At 50.1% G+C, this 21,656-nt stretch overlaps 1 protein-coding gene across 2 annotated transcripts; it reads right to left on the bottom strand.

Annotated features, from left to right (window-relative positions):
* Positions 1 to 4,212: 4,212 nt before the first annotated feature.
* On the bottom strand, positions 4,213 to 20,338 carry pmepa1 (prostate transmembrane protein, androgen induced 1). Of its 2 annotated transcripts, none has more exons than XM_067241222.1 (4): positions 19,954 to 20,338; positions 5,714 to 5,868; positions 5,078 to 5,131; positions 4,213 to 4,901 (listed from the first exon to the last, which is right to left on the bottom strand). In XM_067241222.1, exons 1-4 carry the CDS (start codon positions 19,961 to 19,963, stop codon positions 4,326 to 4,328), a joined length of 795 nt encoding a protein of 264 aa, XP_067097323.1. In that variant the 5' UTR covers positions 19,964 to 20,338; the 3' UTR covers positions 4,213 to 4,325. The 2 variants fall into 2 exon arrangements, with proteins under 2 accessions (XP_067097323.1, XP_067097315.1); XM_067241214.1 differs by lacking the exon at positions 19,954 to 20,338 and adding an exon at positions 7,342 to 7,434.
* Positions 20,339 to 21,656: the final 1,318 nt, after the last annotated feature.

Genomic DNA, 21,656 nt, shown 5'->3' with positions numbered 1-21,656 from the left:
GCCTCCAGGTCATCCAGACACAGCTACTGTTCCAGGACTGGACAGGTTGCTATAGCGACCAGAGATTCTGTGTCTGTTACTATCAAAGCGTCCAATACTTGGGGTGATCTTGATCTTGAACTTGCAATAAAACCGTCTGACCACTCCCCTGAATGATCACGGTGAGCCAAATCAAACATGCAATTATTATCTCAGTTACTATCGCTTATTATCTCAAATATTATCGCTTATGATCTCAATTATGATCTCAATGATTTTCGAATACTTTCTGAGTAACTCATGTGACCGATCAACGCCATCGGCCCACCTCATCTGCATCCATTTGGTTCACTCTAGTGCTTCAAGTTTCCACATTTCTCACGTGTCTGTAAGGTAAGAGTGTGACGGAGTGGGAGGTTGGGGAATCGGGTGGTCGTCTGTTTTTGGTAAAATAATAAAACAACGGGTGATTTACATCGAACGAAAGAAAAGAAAGAAAAACAAAAGGCGAACGGGGTATCCCCTCCATATGCACTACGGCTGCGGCGTGTCACCAGAGTGTCACCCACCACCGCCCTCGAAGGCACTCGTCTGGACAGAGACGGCGGGGGGAGGGGAGGGGGGGGGGACTCAAGGGGGAGAGAGGGGGAGGGGGACTCAAGGGGGAGAGAGGGGGGAGGGGGGGAGGGGACTCAAGGGGGAGAGAGGGGGGAGGGGGGGGGACATGGATTAAGCTTTCAGGTGATCTCATCCAAGATGATCTAATAGACTAAACAGATCTTGGATCAGCGCTCTGCTGCTGACCCCTGGGTAGTGGACAGTCTCTCTGACGCCCCCTGGTGGACACCCAGCAGACTGCAGCTGAGCATTCACACTGTTCTGTAGCTCACCCTGGTGTGTGTGAACCATGAACTGGAGCACAATGACCTGTTTGTTTGTTTGTTTGTTTGTTTTTTTAAGAAAGACAGCAATAATAACAACAATAATAACAACAACAAAAAACGCGCATTACATTTCTCTAGGTTAAACAAAAACTACGTTATCAAAAGGCAAATAGTAGGTATATTGCAACACTCTCCGCGACACCACTATCAAAACTAACATCTTCAAGATCATCATCATCATCATCCTCATCATCCACTCAAATCTGTGTCTGTATTAGGCAGCAAGGGCGTGGTCTGAAGTGATTGACAGCTCAGACAGCCCTATCATTTGCCTCAGCACAGGCAGGCACACGTAATAAAACACTGAACATTTCCAAGGAGACATATAGCCAGCCAATGGCAGAAGGGCTGATCTGTATGGAACTCTGTCATTGGACACAGGCATCTCTAGGGAACAGGAAGAGCTCATTTCAGACTGGGAATGGGGGGGGGGGGGTCAAAGGTAGGAACCAACTTTGCAGACACATCAGGGTAAGAACCGAGGACTGTTTGTTTAGTTTAAAAGGTGTTTATCTTTCGTCTAGACGGTGGAGGGTCACTCACGGGGCGATGGCCCATCCTGCCCTCTCAACAGCCTCAACCCTGCGTCAACGCTCTCTGAAGTGCTCCGCCCGTCACTGTTACACAGAGCAGCTGGTGGGCCCAACAGGAATGTTCAGAGTCTCCAGGATAAAGGAAGGAGTTCGACCCCCCCCCCCCCCCCCCCCCACACACACACACACACACACACACACACCAGTGAGGTGTTGGTTCAGGGCCTGGCCTGAGGAGGGGGCGGTGTGTCTGCAAAGCTCCCCACCCACCCCAAATCTGTTGGGTTGGTCAGCACTGGTGATCCCTTAGCGGACAGGACAGGTCCAGTCAGGGCCCCTACCCATGCTCACCTCTGAGAGGACCAGACCACACACAGAAGACTAGGCCCCTTGACAAGCCCTGGCTGCCCACCAAGCTCCTGGTGCCTTGTTTCCTGTCTCCTTTATCTTGGAGGCCTCAGGTCAGTAGAAGCAGGATGGGTGGAAGCACCATGGTGGAGGTTCTCCCCTGACCTGTCTGGAACACCGGGAGAAGTCCCCACCATGTCGCTGAAACCCAACCGATCCTACTGGATCTACAGCCTCAGAGGTTTACAGGCTTGGGAAGGCAGCCAGGGCTGAACGTGGACCGGGCTGAAAGCCCTTTGGGGTTCAAGGGTGACTAACCCAGACCCGAAGTCTATCCTTTGGCTGTTTAAAGGTTCAACATCTAGTTCTGATTCAGTTAAAAGTCTTTGAAAATCAAATGTAAACATTAAAATTCAGAGCAGGACAAAGAGGGATAGAGAGAGTGAGAAAGAGAGAGAGAAAAACAGGGATTATCCTCTCTTTCTACTAGCTGTGATATCAGCTATGTTTGCCTGTGGTAGTCTGGAGGTCCCTCCTCAGAGGAAGCAGTTGCATAAGCCCGCCAGAGTGGTGCACCAGTGCTGACCCAGGGAGATGGTGGCTCTCCTTCCTCAGTAAAGTGCTCAGAGATGCCTGGAGGAAAGAGACCAGGGCTGGGGACAGGGGGAGGCTAGGGGGTGGTATGTATAGTAGGGTAGGGTAGGGTAGAGTAGGGAAGTGCAGGGTAGGGTAAATGTATGGTAGTGTAGGGTTATTGTAGGGTAGGGCAGTGTGGGGTAGGATAGAGTTGGACAATGTAGTGTAGGATGGGGCAAGGTTGGGACAGGATGGTGCAGTGAACAGATACCTGCAACCATACACCTCTTAGACACCACGTCATGTCTCCCTACCAGTCTCTCTGACCTCAGTCTCTCTACGCTCCAGCACAGACCCCACACACTCCTGGACTCCGGCCAGGAGGTCGATGGCAGGCAGGTCAGGTGAAGGTTGTCTTCCACGCGATGTGCTTGAGTAGTTCTTGGCTGAGGTAGTTTGTCCAGATCAATGTTCTGACAAAGCTGTGTCGTGAACGTGGGCTAGGCTGTTGGCCAGAGTCTCAGGCTGGGGGAGAGAATCTGAGAATTTGATTGGATTCTCGGGTGGAATTCTGACTTGTGATTTGTTGGCTGAACTCAAACGTTTGCATGAATCTTGCCATGATGCTAATGGAAGATTGATGTGGGAGTTTGAGCAGTTTGAAAGCAAACTGTAAGTCAGGATTCCCCCATAATGCTGTAGGCTACTGAACACTGCACCATCACAATAAGAGCAATAGGTCCGTCCCCTGGTTTGTCCCCTGGAAACAAAGACCGGAGCAAGTGTTCCAGGGCTTTCTCATGCGTCCATACAATCCTCCTATAGATTGGAGATATCATTTTACGTTTCATCTCCTTACATTAAAAAATAGTGCAATTCTTTTCAACATTTATATAAATAACTCTTTTAAAGTTTGTTTTAAGTTTCCATATATGTGTGTATATACGTACATATCTACGGTATATTGACACATTTCTACATATGCACAGGGATGCTGTATATGCGTTTGGAGCACATAGTAGAACATGTTTCAGTTGGCACCCCAACACTTTGCAATTAACTTCTTTTTTTTGTAGCGCAGACAAAAGCATATTTTCTCTTTAGAATCCATTGGTTTACAAAAATACCCCTGCTCTCCCTGTCCTCTACCAAACTGCAAAGAAGTTTCTGGGTTTCCATATATAGCAACAGTCTGGAAGCTTGTGCAAACATCTCTTGAGAACAGGTCAGCAATGTAAAATCGGATCTAATCTATGCCCAGGATAGCCCAGACAGGACTAAATGTTTCTGGACTTTGAAGGAAACTAATTCAGAGAGTAAGAGATAAACACTTCAGATGCTAACATGGCTAACGCTAACTTGGCTAACGCTAACTTGGCTAACCACACCTCAGCCTGGTTCGGGTCGGAGTGCTGGCATCATCTCATCTTTGCCAGGTTCGGTTTGAACCGGTATGAACCAGACCACACCAGAACAGTCCAGACGGTCCAGACAGTCCTTGCTCCCTCTTGAGTCTGGGAAACTAGTAACATGCAGCTGGTAGCAAGCGCAATATTACAAAAGATAAATCTAAATACTTGGAAGAGAACGGTCTACGATGACACTTTTTTTTCTTCGTTTTCTCCGTGTGTGGCCATAGAAATCAGAAAGCTGAGAGCACTGAGATGGTAAATAAGCAGGAAAATATGTTTACAAAGTCAGTCAGGCTGAGGGGGGAGGGAGGGGGGGGGGGGAGGAGCGAGAAGGGGTGGGGGGGGAGGAGAGGGGGCTCTTGCACCCCCCCATCCCCAACCCGCCCCCCCCCCCCCCCCCCCCCCGCTTCCCCCCTTCTCACCTCAACCCTGACATCAGCTTCTCTCTCATCCCCGGGTCAGCTGATGCATGGAAGAGCAGGAAGCAGGAAGTGTGTGTGGGCTGTGTTGGAGAGACGCACGCGGCGAGCGCATCACACCTGCTGGGGCTTCTGCTTCTCCTTGGAGTTGCGAGCGTTCCTGCTCTCCAGGCTGCCCGGCGGGGGGCTGATGTTGGGCAGGAGCCCCTGCAGCAGCGAGGGGGGGTGCGGGGGCCCGCCAGTCTGATGGGGATGAGGGGGCAGGGAGGAAGGGTGGTAGTAGTGACCGATCACCTCGCTGTAGGTGGGCGGGGCCCCGTGCACCCGCGCGCCCTGACCGCCGAAGGCTGCGGTGGTCGCCATGACGCCACCGCCCCCCCCCCCCGGGTGCAGGTGGGGCGGGGCCTGGGGGCAGTGTGAGGAGTCCAGGAGGTGGCTGTCGTAGACGGTGCGGTTGGGCGGAGCCCGGACAGACTCGCGGTTGAGCTCCAGCTGCTGCTCGGGGTCTCGGAGTTGCAGGGTGCAGGGGCCCTGGTACGGGGGGGGCTCCTCGCCGTCCGACAGGGAGATGGTGGGGGGCAGGTCGATCAAGCTCTGGGGCAGGTAAGGGTAGGTGGGCTGAAAGCGGCCCAGCTCGCGCTGCAGGTAGGAGGGCACCCGCTCGGGGGGGCGGGGCGTGAACGCCTGCTGCTGTGGGGGGGAGGGGGGAGGGTTAGAGGTGCAGATTAGACGTGGCATCACTTTGGCACGTATCTTAACGTAAGCTAACAAGCACAGGAGAGGTCCTCAATGACAGCCAATGAGACGCGTGATCCGTCTGAAATTAACATGTGAAGTGAAAGATGGGAGCTTTTTACTTTTCTTACCTCACTCTGTCCACTAGAGGGCCCTGCACCTTCTGATGACCACAGACCTCCCTCCTGAGAGAGAGAGAGAGAGAGAGAGAGAGAGAGAGAGAGAGAGAGAGAGAGACAGAGAGACAGAGAGACAGAGAGAGAGACAGAGAGAGCGAGACAGAGAGGGAAAACAAGAGAGCAAAAATGTTATTTGTAAAGTTACTGGTGTGGCATTTCAGTGAATGACCACCAGGTGGCTTTCTCTTGCTGGCTGTGTCTGGTTGTCTATCTGAGATTCAGCAGGGGCTAATTTGCACAGGGCACCTGGGAGAATCCTATATTGTATGTGTGTGTGTGTGCGCGTGTGTGTTTCATCTCTGGTGAGTCATTTTGTGTGAGTCACGGTGATTCAGAAGACAGCATTGAGGTCATACGGTTCTAGAACTGTGTCAGTCAGGTGCCAGACAGCATGTCTGCCACACACAAAGCAGTTGAACTAGCCAATAGGAGGTGGCGTACAGCTAAATATAGCTGAGCTAGCCAATAGGAGGTGGCGTACAGCTAAACATAGCTAAGCTAGCCAATAGAAGGTGGTGTACAGCTGTGGTAGCCAATGGAAGATGGAGTGTGGTGGCGATAGCCAATAGGAGGTATCAGCATACTTACAGAAGCCAAGGGGAGGTGAGGTCGGCGCTGCGGGCCGTGCCGGGACAGCAGTGAGCGAGCGGAGCGCCGGTACCGGTTCAGTACACACGTGATCACCACCACCATCACCATCATCACCATGACAATCACCAGGATCTGGACAAACTCCAGCTGGGCTGCAGAGAGAAGGGAGGAGAGAGGTGTTGAGAAGAGGAGGAGGAGGAGGAGGGGAGGAGGAGGGGAGGGGAGAGGGAATGAGGAGAGGCAAGGAGGAGGAGGAGGAGGAGAGAAGGAAAGGAGGAGGGGAGGATGAGATGAGCAAGCTGTTATGATTGATGACATCACCATTACCACCAACATCATGTGTGCTCAGACCAAGCCATTTAGTAAACACGTTATTCCTGTATGTGTGTGCGTGTGCACGTGTGTGTGCCTCTGTGTGTGTGTGTGTGTTTGTGTGTTTGTGTGTGGTATTGACCCAGACACAGGGGTCTGTTTCAAAGTTCAGTGTGTGGACTCTGGGCAGATAGGAATATCTTTATCTGGAGACAGTGAGGTCAGAGCAGCCTGCCCTACACCATCCCTACCTCCCACACACACACCCACACACACACACCCACACATACACACTGAGACACACATTCACCCACTGAGGCACACACACACTCACTGAGATACACACACACAAACACACCCACTGAGAAACACAAACACACCCACACACACACACACAAACACACACACTGAGATACACACACTAACAAGTACACAGAGCCATTTAGAGTTCTAAAAATGTGATAGATACTCAAGGAGAGTACAAGATAATAACACCACTATTGAGAAATTACACACATTCTCGCTTTAGACACACACACACACACACACACACACACACACACACACACACACACACACACACACACACACACACACAACCACACAGCTTTTTTCTCACACCATGTGGGAGAGAGACATGTTCATGGCCAAATCCAGTCTGTGAGAGAGTCTTGCCTCCAGCTACATTCTAAACTCCCCCTCCCCCTTCCCTCTCTCTCTTCCTTTCTTTATCTCTCTCTTTCTCCTTCTCTCTCTCGCTTCACCTCCAAGACCAGACAGGGTTGATAAAAGTGCTTTCCAACATTCCTGGAATGTTACACACCTATATTACACAACCCTGTTTGACCTGGTCTACATAAACACACAGCTCTGTACTTCTATTTGTAAATGCACACACACTTTAGGTAGCACAGGCACATGCAAACACAACCTATATATCAACAGCAGCTCACAGATAACACGTCCTCCTCAACCACAGGAACAACACAGAACCCCACACAGAACCCCACACAGAACCCCACACAGAACCCCACACAGAACCCCACACAGAACCCCACACAGAACACCACACAGAACCCCACAGCAGTTCTCATGACCCAGAGAGAACACAGAACCCCCAGAAGTTCTCCTGCACAGCCTCTAACCTCCATCTGACCACAACACATGTGTCTCCCAGGAAGAACAACAAAGAGAGAGAGGGAGAGAGAGAGAGGAAGAAGAAGAGAGAGGTAGAAGGCAGAAGGAAAAGAAGAGAGAAGAAGTAGAGAGAAGAAGAGAGCTGAAGAGAGGAGGAGGGCAGGGGGGTAACTCACCAGGGCATTCTGTCTGCTCACAGTTGTGCTGCTGCTGGCTGTTTCCTGACAGAGGCTGCATGGTACGTGGTAAGTTCTCTCTACTCAGCACAAACCTATCTGCCTCCGAGGACACACACGTACTGTGGCTCTCTCTCGCCTGCTGCCCTGTCCCCTGGTCTGTCTCACACACACACACACACACACACACACACACACAAAGCAACAGCTGACTACCCCCACTCACTAAAAACAACAATGGGGGAGGGGAGAGAGAGAGAGACAGAAGGAGACAGGGAGAGAGGGGGAGAGAGGGGGAGTGGTGGGAAGTCTAGACCAGCTCAACCAGATGGGTCACAGAGAGATGGAAGGAATACTGATGAGCGAGAGAGAAAACGACAGAGAGGGAGAGAGGGAGAGAGAGAAAGTGAGTGAGGCAGACAGATATTTTGAATTCTCATGAATGTTTAATCTAAACAATTCAGGCCAATAAGGCATATTGGGTAGAGAGAGAGAGAGAGAGAGAGAGAGAGAGAGAGAGAGAGAGAGAGAGAGAGAGCGGGGGAGAGAGAGAGAGCGGGGGAGAGAGATAGACAGAAATACAGAGGGATAGAGGCACAGAGAGAATGATGGTTTGAGACAAAGAGACAGAGAGACAGACGAAGGGAGAGGCGGGCAAAGTGAGTCAAAGAGATGAGCGAGAGATGTGTTGCTAAAACAACAAAGTTTTAAGAGTTCTTCTTCTGAACATTCATTCTCATAATGAATGAATATAACCCAATATTGATTGTGTCTATCAGACAGATAGACCATGTGAGGTCCTCTGGTTACTCTAACTAGGCTCTTGTTGAGAAACATACCACACTGGTTCAGTTGATTTCCTGTTATGACACCACAACACACACACACACGTACACACCTGAACACACACAAACGTACGCACACAAAATCCCAGACACAGTCTATTTCCTGCAAACAAACTGCGGAACAACAGTGGTGTTGCTAGGTGTGTGTGGTCAGCTCTGGAGTGTGTGTGTGTATGTGTGTGTGTGTGTAGCACTTGGGTAAATACATGTTCTGTGCCAACGACTGTCCCAACCCACTGTCTGGAACGGCCAGCCTCTTTCAGCTGGCACGCAGCCCTGAGGCGCACACACACACACACACACACACACACGCGCACACACACACACAGACACGCAAAGCAGGCAGACTTGGGGTAGAAGGGGGCTGCATCATAGCAGACTATATCTCTCTACCTCCTTGATTTATCTTTCTTTCTCTTTCTTTCAAACACACACCCTCTCTCTCTTTTTCTGGAACACTGCTCTTAAGCTCAAACACTCCCTGCTCCCTCTTCCTCCCCCCCTCCTCCCTTCATCCCCTCCCCCCCTCCTCCCCTCCTCCCCTGTCCTGCTCCACTCGCCTGGGAGCACGCTGTGTCCTGTACGTCAGACAGACAGGAAGACAGGAAGACAGGCAAACATGCAGACAGACAGACAGGCAGAAAGGCAGGCAGACAGACAGGCATACTCCTGACCGACCAGCTGTAGAGACAGACCTCAAGATTAAAGCAACCAGAAAACAAAATGCCGAAAACACACACACACATTCATACAGCTCCGAAAGAGCACAGAGCCAGCTGACAGGAAGTTGTGTTGAGGGAACAGAAGGGTGTGTGTGTGTGTCTGTGTGTGGTTTGGGGAACAGACCAAGAGCCCCATCAGCTCCAAAAAGAGAAGTTGAGGAGGTCAACAGACAGACAGGGAGAGAGAGGAGAGACAGGGAGAGAGAGGAGAGACAGGGAAAAGAGGAGAGACAGGGAGGAGAGGAGAGAGGGGGGGATGAGGGAAGGCAAAGACAGAAACGCAGAAAGAGAGTGAGAGAAAGACAGAGGGAAAATGTGAGTAAGAGGGGAAAAGCGGAAGGCATTGGAAGGACAAAGAGTGAGAGATAGATACAGACAGAGAGAGAGAGACAGAGACACAGAGAGACAGACAGAGAGAGAGACAGAGAGGAAGAGAGAAACAGGAAGGGACAAAGAGAAAGAGCTGCATGAGGAAGTTAACCTTGCCCCCCCCCTACCCCACCCCAGTCAGACAGGGTATGTGCGGTCAATGCTGAGCCAGACAGCTTTGAGCACGCAGGCAGACAGAGAGAGGAAAGGAGGGAGGGAGGGGTGGATGGAGGAGGGGGAGAGAGGGAGGGGTGGATGGATGGAGGAGGGGGAGGGAGGGAGGGAGGCTTCGCAGGACTTTCTCTACCTCTGCAACAGTGACTCAACAGACTGTGAATTTAAAGTGGCCAGATTGGTGTGTGTGTGTGCGTCTGTGAAAGACAGCGTGTGCATGTGTGCCAGGGGTGGGTTCGAGGTCAAAGGCTCACAAAAATGTGCTAGATAATTTCCATGAGAAAGAATGTGGGTGGAGTCCGAGAGCAAGACCCAGCAGTAGTAGTGTGATGATGCTGGTGGTGGAAGGGGGGCGGGGGGGGGGGGGTGGGGGGGCAAGGGCATTGGGTGGTGGAGGAGGAGAAGAGGGAGGGGGTCACACATCACCCAACAAGTGTGGGAACTTTGGGCCTGGACACTCCCACTGCCAGTGTGGGAGGAGAGGGGAGGACAGAGATATAGAGCACTGTCTGCCATCATGCCCTGTACTGCCAGGAGGAACACAGGGAGAAGAGCCCCTGCCCAGGCTGGTCTTGACAGAACCAAAGCCCCACAATGCATCACAACTGCACTCAGTCAGTCTGGCCTGAACGCTTTACAGGAACACCACTAAACTAATAATTACATACTGGAGACTTCTCATAAACACCACGTAAACTAGCTAGACTAGACCACTGGGAATGAGCAGGAACTACACAAACACCATGGATTTGGAAGGCTTGATTCCATGAATCTTAATAAATATGCAAGACAGTCTAAATGAAATAGTTTGCAGAAGACATACACTGGCAGCAAAGAAGCCTGTTTTAACCTGGGGGACAGCCAGTGGAATAATAAATGTTATTTATTATTATTAATATTATTTCATTGCATTGTTATTAATTGGTGTGATCTTCAACAACATAATTTATTTTCATTTGTTTGTTTTATTTGTATTTTAATGCATTTATGTTGAATTAATACAAATATTAATTATGTTTTTTATGTGCCAAGTAACAATTAATATTATTATTACAATAACTTGTGTTTCCATTATTAGTGTGTTATTTAGTTAGCTATCAGTTATTTAATGGATTTATAAATGTAGACCATTGCTTGGAATAAAAAACTATTAATAGCATCAAAACAGCATTATTATTTTATAAACCTCCTGATAATAACAGTTTTGTTCTCCATGTTTGTTTTACTTTGGCAATATTTACACTATTATTTATAAGGACAAGGAAAAGCTTTAGAGAGAGATGTAGAAAGAGAGAGACAGACATATAGAGAGAATCCTGCCACCATAGACAGCCAGAGCAAATTGACCTGTGGTCCAGCCTGTCTGAAACATATGAAAATCTAACCCTGTTATCAGCTGGTTGTCTCAGGCGTGTGTGTGTGTGTGTGTGTATGTGCGTGCGTGTGGGGGTGTGTGGCTTTGTATATGTGTGAGAAAGACAGGACGCTCATTATGATTCTAGCCAGCAGGAGCAAGCCTAGTCCTGGATTCACACTCCTCACACCCCCAGCCCCCACCACTCACCACCTATTCATCTGCTGTCACCGCGCACACAACAAACACACACACAACACGACACACACGACACACACACACACTGGAGGGTGAGAGGCAGACTGGAGAGCAAAGATCAAGTCATCAGTGCTTGATCGTCTAGGCTATGCAGCCCAGACACACACACACACACACACACCTCTCACTGTCTGTCACTCTCACACACTAGGGCGTAGCTAGACAAAATGATCACCATCCAGTCTGTGAGAAGGCTTTGCTTTGTCTAGTCTTTCGTTGACAACACGCGTGTCTGTCCGACACTATCTGTCTGTCTGACTTGCTGACTGCCTGTCTGTCTGTTTGACTTGCTGACTGTCTGTCTGTCTTTCTGTCTGACTGCCTGTCGATCTGTTTGTCTGTGTTTATTGAACAGAACTCCTGTCAACCTTCTGTTAAACCTGAATAACAAGTTTTGCATTAGGGATTGTGTGTTTGTGTGTGTGTGCGCATGGGGTGGAGGAAGTCTAGACAAAACAAATCCACACCAAATCCAAACAAGCCCAGCTTTCCAGCCTGGTTTAGACGAAGCAGTGTCAGGTTAGAGTAAAGACATGGCAGAATGGATGGATGCATGGATGGATGGATACAGATGAATGAATTGTCTAGGTCAGGATTGTGTTGGGCAAGGCTGGGCCAGTCAGGATTGTGAAGTCTGGGCTAGTGAGGACAGTGCTGGGCTACATTTACATTTAGTAGACGCTCTTATCCAGAGCAACTTACAGTAAGTACAGGGACATTCCCCCCGATGCAAGTAGGGTGACGTGCCTTGCCCAAGGACACAACGTCATTTGGCACGGTCAGGAATCGAACTGGCAACCTTCAGGTTACTATCCCGATTCCCTAACCGCTCAGCCACCTGACTCCCCTAGTGAGGACAGTGCTGGGCTGGGCTGGTGAGGACAGTGCTGGGCTGGGCTAGTGAGGACAGTGCTGGGCTAGTGAGGACAGTGCTGGGCTTGTGAGGACAGTGCTGGGCTAGTGAGGACAGTGCTTGGCTGGGCTAGTGAGGACAGTGCTAGGCTAGTGAGGACAGAGCTGGGCTAGTGAGGACAGTGCTGGGCTGGTGAGGACAGTGCTGGGCTGGTGAGGACAGTGCTGGGCTAGTGAGGACAGTGCTGGGCCGGGCTTGTGAGGACAGTGCTGGGCTGGTTAGGACAGTGCTGGGCTGGGCTTGTGAGGACAGTGCTGGGCTAGTGAAGACATTGCTGGGCTAGTGAGGACAGTGCTGGGCTGGTGAGGACAGTGCTGGGCTAGTGAGGACAGTGCTGGGCTGGTTAGGACAATGCAGGGCTCGGCTTGTGAGGACAGTGCTGGGCTAGTGAGGACAGTGCTGGCCTAGTGAGGACAGTGCTGGTCTGGGCTAGTGAGGACAGTGCTGGGCTGGTTAGGACAGTGCTGGGCTAGTGAGGACAGTGCTGGCCTAGTGAGGACAGTGCTGGGCTAATGAGGACAGTGCTGGGCTAGTGAGGACAGTGCTGGCCTAGTGAGGACAGTGCTGGGCTGGGCTGACTCGTAGGTGGAGGACTGAAGGGCCTCTGCAGCTCACCAGCTGTCTCCAGGTGCATGTTCACATTGTGTGTAGAGCTGCCAGCTGGCTCAACTTCCTGTCTGTCTGTACACACAACGACCCTTGGAGAGTTACACACATAACTGTGCGCACGCACGCACGCACACACTCACACACACACTCACCCTCAGACACTTCCACGCACACACACAAACACACTCACACACACTAAACTCACACAAACCATGTTGTGCTGGGAAGTCTCAGTTAAAATAACGGTCTTACGACCACATTAAAGAGCCTCTCTCTGTTGCTCATTACTGAGGACACCAGTCATTAGTGCAGCAGTTACAACATGGATGCAGGATGTGTGTGTGCATATGGGAAGAGAGAGAGAGAGTTGTGTGGGAGAGGGAGTGTGTATGTATGTGTGTGTATATTCAAAACGTATAAACTGTTTCAAGGCAGACAGCTTCACACAAACTCATTCTCAAACCAGAAGGTTGATTCTGTGTGCTGGCTGATGCAGTTTCACGAGACCCAAGTCTATACTAAATCTAATTTATCATAGAGTTCCACACAGACTAGAACTGTGTAACAGACCACAGAGTTCTGGTCTAGAACTCTAAAACAGATGACAGGGTTCCAGTCAGACTAGAATCATGTAACAGATTATAGGATTCCAGACTAGAACCATGTAACAACAGATATAAGGGGTTCCATTCTAGAACTCTAAAACAGATGACAGGGTTCCAGTCAGACTAGGAGCAGACAGTGGAGGGGCTGTGATGTCATCAGACAGAGACAGGTCGAGGTGTGGTCTGCTGTCCCCTGGGACCGTCTGACGTCGGACTCTGTCTGACTAATAGTTACGCAAGCCACCAGAAATGACTAATGATGCCATGGTGCTTTGGAACATTTGCATAGAGCCTCTCCGCGTCGCCCGACCCCTGTGCCATCGGTCTGCTGACAGACAATGAGAAACCGAGGAGTGTGTTCATGCAAATCAGGGGACATCACAGCTGTTTCCTATAGGGCCACAGACACAGAGACAAACTCCTTGTCGTGTATGTGTGAGTGTGTGTGTAATTTAGGAGAGACAGTGTCAAGTGTTTCTGCTGTGCTGATGGGGGGTGCTTGTGTCCATCAGGCAGACACACACCCTCATTGAGCAGTGTTACTCACATGAGAGCTTGGTCTGCCTGACTAGAGAGGTACTCTGAGGGCTAGTCTAGACATGTAGCAACAATGAAAGACGAGAAGAGAAGATGAGAGGGGAGGAGAGGGGTGGAGAGGTGAGGGGTGGAGAGGGGTGGAGAGGAGAGGGGTGGAGAGGAGAGGGGTGGAGAGGAGAGGAGATGGGTGAAGAGGAGAGGGGTGGAGAGGAGAAGGGTGGAGAGGAGAGGGGTGGAGAGGAGAGGGGTGGAGAGGAGATGGGTGGAGAGGAGAGGGGTGGAGAGGAGATGGGTGGAGAGGAGAGGGGTGGAGAGGAGATGGGTGAAGAGGAGAGGGGTGGAGAGGAGAGGGGTGGAGAGGAGAGGAGAGATCACCAACCATCTTCCCTCACTTCTACACCACTGAACAACCACTAGCAACAGACAGGGCTGTGATGAAGGACATGCAGGTGAGCTTCTCCTGTTCCACCTCAAGAACCTCCACAGAACCACAAGAGGCTGGTGATCCACCCTGCCCCCCCCCACCTCACAGGGAAACTTACATGACCACCCCCGCCCCCTACACACACACACACACACACACCCCAGAAGACGGTCCTCACCCTGGTTTAAATATTGGCTAAGCACAGACCAGACAGCCTAATGATGATTAAATGGAAATGACTGGGTGTCTAGTAGCAGGGTGGGGGTCTAGGAGAGGGGGGGGGGGGGGGGCTCTGGGGGAGGGGGGGGGGGGTTGGGGGAGGGGGGGGGGGCTCTGGGGGGAGGGTGGGGAGGTTGGGGGAGGGGTTGAGACTGGGGTAAATATTATGACAGTGTCTGTTGGGTACAGACAGGAAATTAGTATGGGAACCTAGATCCTACACCCACCGGTGGTGGATATCAAAGGTAAATGGAATTCTGTACTACCAAACATGTCCATTGGCTGTACCTCACACACCAGAAAACATGTCTTGCTCTCGTGTGTGCTGGCTCACACAGTGTATGGTGGTGGTATCTGCCATCTCCGTGCACTGAGGTAAGGATATATCTATGTATAAATATTCCTTTTATATATCTACAAATACTATTAAATCTAGGTGGATGCCCTCTTGTCCCAAGCACAATAATATTATAAAAATATCATCTAAATTATTTAAACTTTAAAAAAGTAAAGCAGCTAGTGATTCTTCTGTAACATAAAAGAAAAGGAAAAGAGAGACAGAGAGATAGAGAAAGAGAGAGAGAATGAAAGAGGAAGAAAGAGAGCAGGGGGGTTGGGGTTGATTTAAGGGTGTCCCTGTTGTTTTAGGGCAACAATACCACACACACACACACACTCACACTCACACACACACACACACACACACACACTCACACAAACTAGCCCATCTCTCCCAAGGCATTGTGACAATGAACCCTTTACTTCACCCTAGACACCTCCTCCCCCTTCCCCTACTGACCTCTCACCTCTGACCTTCACCACCCAGACACCCCCATGTTGCCGGGAGACACCCCCCCCCCCCCCCTCCAGCTCCCCTCCTCTGCAGATGCAAGCAGGACTGATTTAATATGCAAAAACACATTTACATACTGAATTCCTAAGACAATATCATGGGGATATTAGACTGGGGGGTGGGGCATGTCAGGTCAGTCTGTCTGTCTGTGTGGGTGTGTGTGACCAGCTGGGTTTTATGAGCTGACTGTCTCACAGCAGACCATTCCCAGACCCTGTCGCTAGAACTGGCCGTAGCTCCAACACACACACACACACACACACACACACACACACACACACACACAAACAAAAACACACACACAAACAAACAAACACACACACACACACAGTGTGAGGTTCTGGGAGGCAGGCTGTAATGATGAGATAGCCTTGCCTGAGGAGAGACACCAACAGTGTGCAGTCTGAAGACCTTGCAACTGGCTTGACAAACCACCCCCCGCATATGCTATCAGGCTAAATAAAGTCACACTTGCAGCTCATACGTGTGTGTGTGTGTGTGTGTGTGTGTGTGTGTGTGTGTGTGTGTGTGTGTGTGTGTGTGTGTGTGTGTGTGTGTGAAGAAGGGGGGGGGGGGGGGATAGGGCTAGCAGAGAGCAGTTAGTGGGCCAAGATCCCTTGGCAAGACATCCATGCTTCTGATTGGTAGGTGAGGTCAGGTGGTTAAAGTCGTTTTTGCGTGAACAAAGAGTTGAGAGATATTTAATTGACTCAATTTTGGTTTGCCAAACAAACCATTATTAATGAGTTATTCAGTACATCTTAACACAACTAGCACTGTGTAATTAGAAAACCTTCTCAGACACACACACTCTCCCCTCCCCAGAGAGACGGATCTGGTGACTCTGTCCTGATTCACAATGTGTGTATGTGTGTGTGTGTGTGTGTGTGTGTGTGTGTTTAGTGGGGTCTGCTAGCCAGACAGCGAGGAACACCTGTGTTCATGGTGGATAGAGAGTTTTACCAAAACCCTTTGTCATAAAAATTCCCAGCCGGTTGAGAGGTGTGTGTGTGTGTCAGAGGATGCAGTGAGACCACATCAAACATGTTTCTATTGTGTCTCTAGTACACGCACAATAGAACTCACACACGCACAATAGAACACACGTGCGCACACACACACACACACACACACGCACACGCACACACGCACACACACACGCACACACGCACACACGCACACACGCACACACGCACACACGCACACACACACGCACACACACACACACACACACACGCACAGCACTGTGGGAGGTGTGAGCAGCCACAAGGAGTCTGTCTACCACCCTGAGGCTGCACAGACAGACAGCCCCAGAGAGACGTCTGGGTCTGCTCATGCTGCACACACACGCACACAAACGCACACACACCCACAAGGTATATCCATTGAACTAACCAAATTAGTGTAAGCATCATGCTACCAATTACTGCTTCTATGAAGAGCTAACAGAATATAGAGTGGAGAGCTGGCTTCTCCAGGGAGAAACTGAGCAGTGATGAGGATTCACAGAAAACAACGACCATGTTCTGTTACCCTCGCTTTTTATCTCCCGCTCTCTTCCCAGAAACTCAATAACCCAAATAAACAAACAAATACACCTCCTCCCTTTCCCCCCCCCCCTTCCTCCCCCTTCTCGCCCCCTCTCCTCCCTCTTCTCCCCCCCCCCTCCTCCTCCCCCCCCTTCTCCCCCCAGTCTGTCACCCCAGCCTGCATCAGACAACAAAGACACGCATGTTACTACCTCCCTCCCCCTGGGTTGTGTGTGTGTGTGTTGGCCTGGGTGTGTGTGCGTGTGTTTAAGACTGTGACTAGTCTGATAACAGCAAACGGCTGAAGGGGGCAAATACTATAGATCAATACAGTTCAAGTACAGTGGTTAATGATTGGACAGCACACATTCACACAAAGAGCAGACTCTGTGTGTCTCCATGTCTATGACTCTTCTGTGAGGGACGATGACCTCATCTGCTTTGGCTGGGCATGGTGTGTTGGTGTTTGAGTGTGTGTGTATGTGTGTGTGTGTCTGGGAGGGGGGTGGTACAGGACAGAGATTGTGACTAAGATCTCACCCTGCAATTATAGAGCATGGCTTGTCTGGAAGTGGAGATGAGGGTGGTGGGATAATGTGTGTCTGTGTGTGTGTCTGTGTGTGTGTGTTGGAGGGGGGAGGGTCGTTCTGGGACGATGACACACCAAGAACACAGGTAATCATGGTGGTCACGGTTCCAACCAAATACCAACTGAGCCAATGAGCATGCAGTGTTTCTGTATTCATCAAGTCTGGAGGGAGAGCAGCGTTCTGTTGTCATGCTGTGACACACAGTTGTACAGTTCTGCGCTGCAGATGCATTTTAATGTCTGGGTATCATAAAGAAGCAATTCCAGATGTGAACAGGGTCATGTGGGTCCTGGGCTCACCCCCGTTTGACCCCTGGCACCCCTGTCCCCTGCTCACCTTGGAACCAGGATGCTGTGGGAAAACACGAATGCCAAAACAGACACACCCACACCATTATGGTCAACCTTATAAATCCATCGTACTTGTTAACTGAAACTTTAACCGGGGAAAGCTGAACAATGTTCCTGTGAACTGTGTTAGAAAAAAACAAACATTTAATTTGACATCTAGCGAGAGAGCTGTGAGAGAGAAAAAGAGCGAGAGACAGAGAGAGAGGGAGACAGAGAGAGGGGGAGACAGAGGGAGAGAGACAGAGGGAGACAGAGAGAGAAATAGACAGATAGAGAAAGAGAGAGAGGGAGACAGAGAGAGAGAGGGGGGGACAGAGAGAGAGAGAGAGACAGAAAGAGATAGATAGAGACAGAGAGAGAGAGATAGAGAGAGATGGAGACAGACAGATAGAGAGATGGAGACAGAGAGAGAGAGAGAGCGGGAGAGACAGAGAGAGAGGGAGACAGACAGAGAGAGAGAGAGATGGAGACAGAGAGAGACAGAGAGAGAGCGGGAGAGACAGAGAGAGAGGGAGACAGAGAGAGCTTATCCTCAGAGTGGGCACAGCCAGGGCACAGCCAGGGCTTTAATAATCTGATTACAACAGTGCTTCTTCCATAACTCAGTCTCATTTGTTTTATGGCTTGTCTATATCTGTCTGCCTGTCTGCCTGCATGTCTGTCTGTCTAAGTGTCTATTCAGTCACCGCAGGATGCTATATGCTGCCCTGCCCCCCCTTCCCCTCCCCCAGTCTGTTTGACCCTGTCACACACTTAGACAGTCGACAGACACAACACACCTCATCTTCCACCTGCAGACACCGAGTGTCACCCTGATGACAACAGAGAGGAGACAAGGGAATTACAGAAGAGAGGAGGGGAGGAGAGGAGAGGAAGGGAGAGGAGGGGAGGGGAGGGGAGGGGAGGGGAGGGGAGGGAGGGGAGGGGAGGGGAGGGGAGAGGAGAGGAGAGGAGAGGAGAGAGAGGAGAGGAGGGGAGGGGAGGGGAGGGGAGATGAGAGGATGAGAGGAGGGGAGGGGAGGGGAGGGGAGGGGAGGGGAGGGGAGGGGAGGGGAGGGGACGGGAGGGGGGGGAAAGGAGAGAAGGTGAGGGGAGAGGGAGAGGTGAGAGGACAGGACAGGACGAGAGAATGGGGATGAGAGGGGAGAGATGAGAATTGGAAGGAGGGGGTGATAGAGGAGAGGAGAGAGAGGAGAGAAAGGGTGAGAGGAGGAGGAGAGTGGGAAGGGGCTGATAGGAGGAGAGAGGAGAGGAGAGAAGAGGAGAGCACATTCTTTCATTGCTGCACATCGAGAATTCTGGCTCACTTTTAATGGAACATATTTGAGTCTGGAGCAGAGCAGTGACGGACAAACAGGGAGATTTCCTCCTTTATCTCCCTCTCTCGCCCTCTCTCTCCCCTGTCTCTCTGAGTTGAGGATATGAGTCTGAATTGGCTGGTCCATCTTAATTTACACAATAGAAAACGCACACGCACACACATAGAGGTGGTTTTGTAATGCAACTCTCTAAGTTTTTAGTTGCAAGAAAATGTTTCGTTTTGTGATGTTGCATTTTAGATACATTTTTACATCTTGTCCTGTTTAGCACTTTTACGTACTAATGTACTTTGGTACGTGGCTTTGATTAAAAATGAGTAAATAGGTTTTAAGTAAAACGGAATGGGATCTCAAACGCGACGCACAGGCGACACAAACATATCACTATCACAGAAATGACTGTTAGTCTATACATGTAGGAATCCTGTCTGAGCTCTCTCGTGACCTTCGATAGGGACAGTCACCGGGATTCCCCGGTCGGACGACTAGACGCCTGGCTCGCGCTGTTGGCAGTGTTGTGACGAGCAGATAAGAGGTCTGGCCTATCACCGGGGTGGCAGACAGAGACGCCGCTCGAGCCCCGCAAAGCCCCCCAGTGCGGACAAATAAGTTTATCGTAAATGGCAGACAAGGAAAGCGACGCATAGTTGTTTTGAGTTGAATTTAAGATAATAACGACGAGTCCACCCATGCCCGCATAATCAACCGAATCTTGATATAAAAACTCACGAGAGAGAGAGAGAGAGAGAGAGAGAGAGAGAGAGAGAGAGAGAGAGAGAGAGAGAGAGAGAGAGAGAGAGAGAGGCAGAAGTGTAATGGAAGCCTAATGAAGTCGACGACGCCAACAAACTGAGCGTAGTCTAGCAGGGCAAGTTGGAAAAACAAAGTGTTCGAGCAAGTCAAGTGTGATAATAAAACAAAAATCAGATGTAGCCTACTTACTGATCTCCATGCTCTGGAATGACGTGGAGCGTTTGCAGTTACATGTACAAGATACATTGGTCTGGATGGACCGCGGTACCGTTAATCACACCCATGAAGTTTAACATCGAAATCTTGAAAACTACGAGAGAACAAGGCGCACCAAGACCCCGTCCGCCTTTTCTTCTTGACTTCGGTCGATTCCCCGGGCCGAGGCAGATCGAAATTGCATCAAAAAACCGCGTAGATTTGGATGTTTCCCCTCGTCTTTAAGTCTACAGTTGAGAGCTGAAGTCAACGGTCTATGTGTCCGTAGTCCACCCCCCCTCCCCGGGCCGCGCAGTCTGCCCTGGGTAGGACTCCAGAATCGCCGAGGGTCGGGACAGACAGACTGTGCTACTTTGTATCCGTCTGTCTGACGGGCTCTGAACTCGTCTCATTCAAGTCCAAGTCGGCTGCGTTCCCAGGGGCGGGACATCGGAGGCAGACATGATTACGTCAGCGCCAGACTTGAAATGGTGAGAGTGACAGACCGCGTGTCGGCCAATTGGATAGCAGTACTGAATGTCAACGCAGTTTAGTTTGTCCTAGCTAGCCAATCTGCACATTTAATTACGGTCTAATACGTATCGCCCTGCGTAGCCTACTTGTCAGCATGAACCACTCATGCCTCGCGGTTTGTTAGGTGTATATCCCCAAGTTTGTTTGGCACTAGGACGAAAGATACTTTTACAGAGCTACGACAGACCTACGCCAACTTCTCACCCAGACCTACTATTTCCCCTCACCTCCAAAGCCGCCGACTGTCAGATTAGGGTGGCCTTACGCCGGTCTGGAACAATGACATAACGGCTGTAACGCTGTGGATCACCGGTAGCCTGAGTCACTCATTTATATTTTCAGACGATTGGTTCCCCAATACATTAAAGATGCCTTTTCGCCGATAAAACGCCTACGAACTGAACCTGAACACATTATCTAGTTTAGGGCATTGTTACCTAAGCGTATTTAAATTACCTGAACAATTTTCTAAAGTGGCATCTAAAGTTCATTGGATTGGATTAACGTATTCTCTTCAGGACCTTTTCTTATCTACACCTTGCGGGCCTATTTTACCATCAAGATAGACCACTGTAGGCCTAATAAATGAGTATGTTTAGGGTTCGCTTCACTGCACACGCTCTCACCCTAGATATACCTGCATGTTTGGGTGTAAAACAACATGACGTGTTACATTTTTACATTTTACATTCATTCATACATTTTCGTTGGAAAGCAAAGCAAAAGTTCAAGGAACGTAACTGCTACAAATTATTACTACAAATAGGTGTTAAATGGCAACCAAAATAAAAGTGACCGGTTTGAGTTGGGCCACCGTCCCCCCTACTGGACGGAGTTATAGTTGCAGAGTGATAATAAAGTTCCCAGCCAGTAAGTTCAGGGAGCATGCGCAGTCTATGTGTCGATCAACATGTAACAGTTTCTCATTATGTCCCAGACCCAACAGCTTGCTACAGCGAAGCAGGACATTACGAAAATGCTTTGGACGCTGTTGCTCATATGGTGAGTGATGCACTGCAGTATGTTCGGCAGCCACAGCCTGTTTCTACTGCCCTCGACAAGAGCCCTGATAAAATCATCAGAGATGGAAAAGATAAAGACAAACTCATCGATGTGTGTACAAAAATAAAATAATGTTTGGGTTTAAATTAGTGTCTGTTTTG

Source organism: Osmerus mordax, chromosome 1, assembly GCF_038355195.1.
Source record: "Osmerus mordax isolate fOsmMor3 chromosome 1, fOsmMor3.pri, whole genome shotgun sequence".
Taxonomy (NCBI): domain Eukaryota; kingdom Metazoa; phylum Chordata; class Actinopteri; order Osmeriformes; family Osmeridae; genus Osmerus; species Osmerus mordax.
The sequence above is the reverse complement of the archived record's forward strand: the minus strand, read 5'-3'. Positions and strand labels throughout refer to the sequence as shown.

Excerpts from the sequence above, each read along its gene's own strand:
- pmepa1 (XM_067241214.1), bottom strand. The coding sequence starts at position 7,402 with ATGCAGCCTCTGTCAGGAAACAGCCAGCAGCAGCACAACTGTGAGCAG. Across the intron at positions 5,869-7,341 it reads TGAGCAGACAGAATGCCCTG|CCCAGCTGGAGTTTGTCCAG; the intron begins GTGAGTTACCCC and ends TTCTCTCTGCAG. Across the intron at positions 5,132-5,713 it reads CTCACCTCCCCTTGGCTTCT|GAGGGAGGTCTGTGGTCATC; the intron begins GTAAGTATGCTG and ends TCTCTCTCTCAG.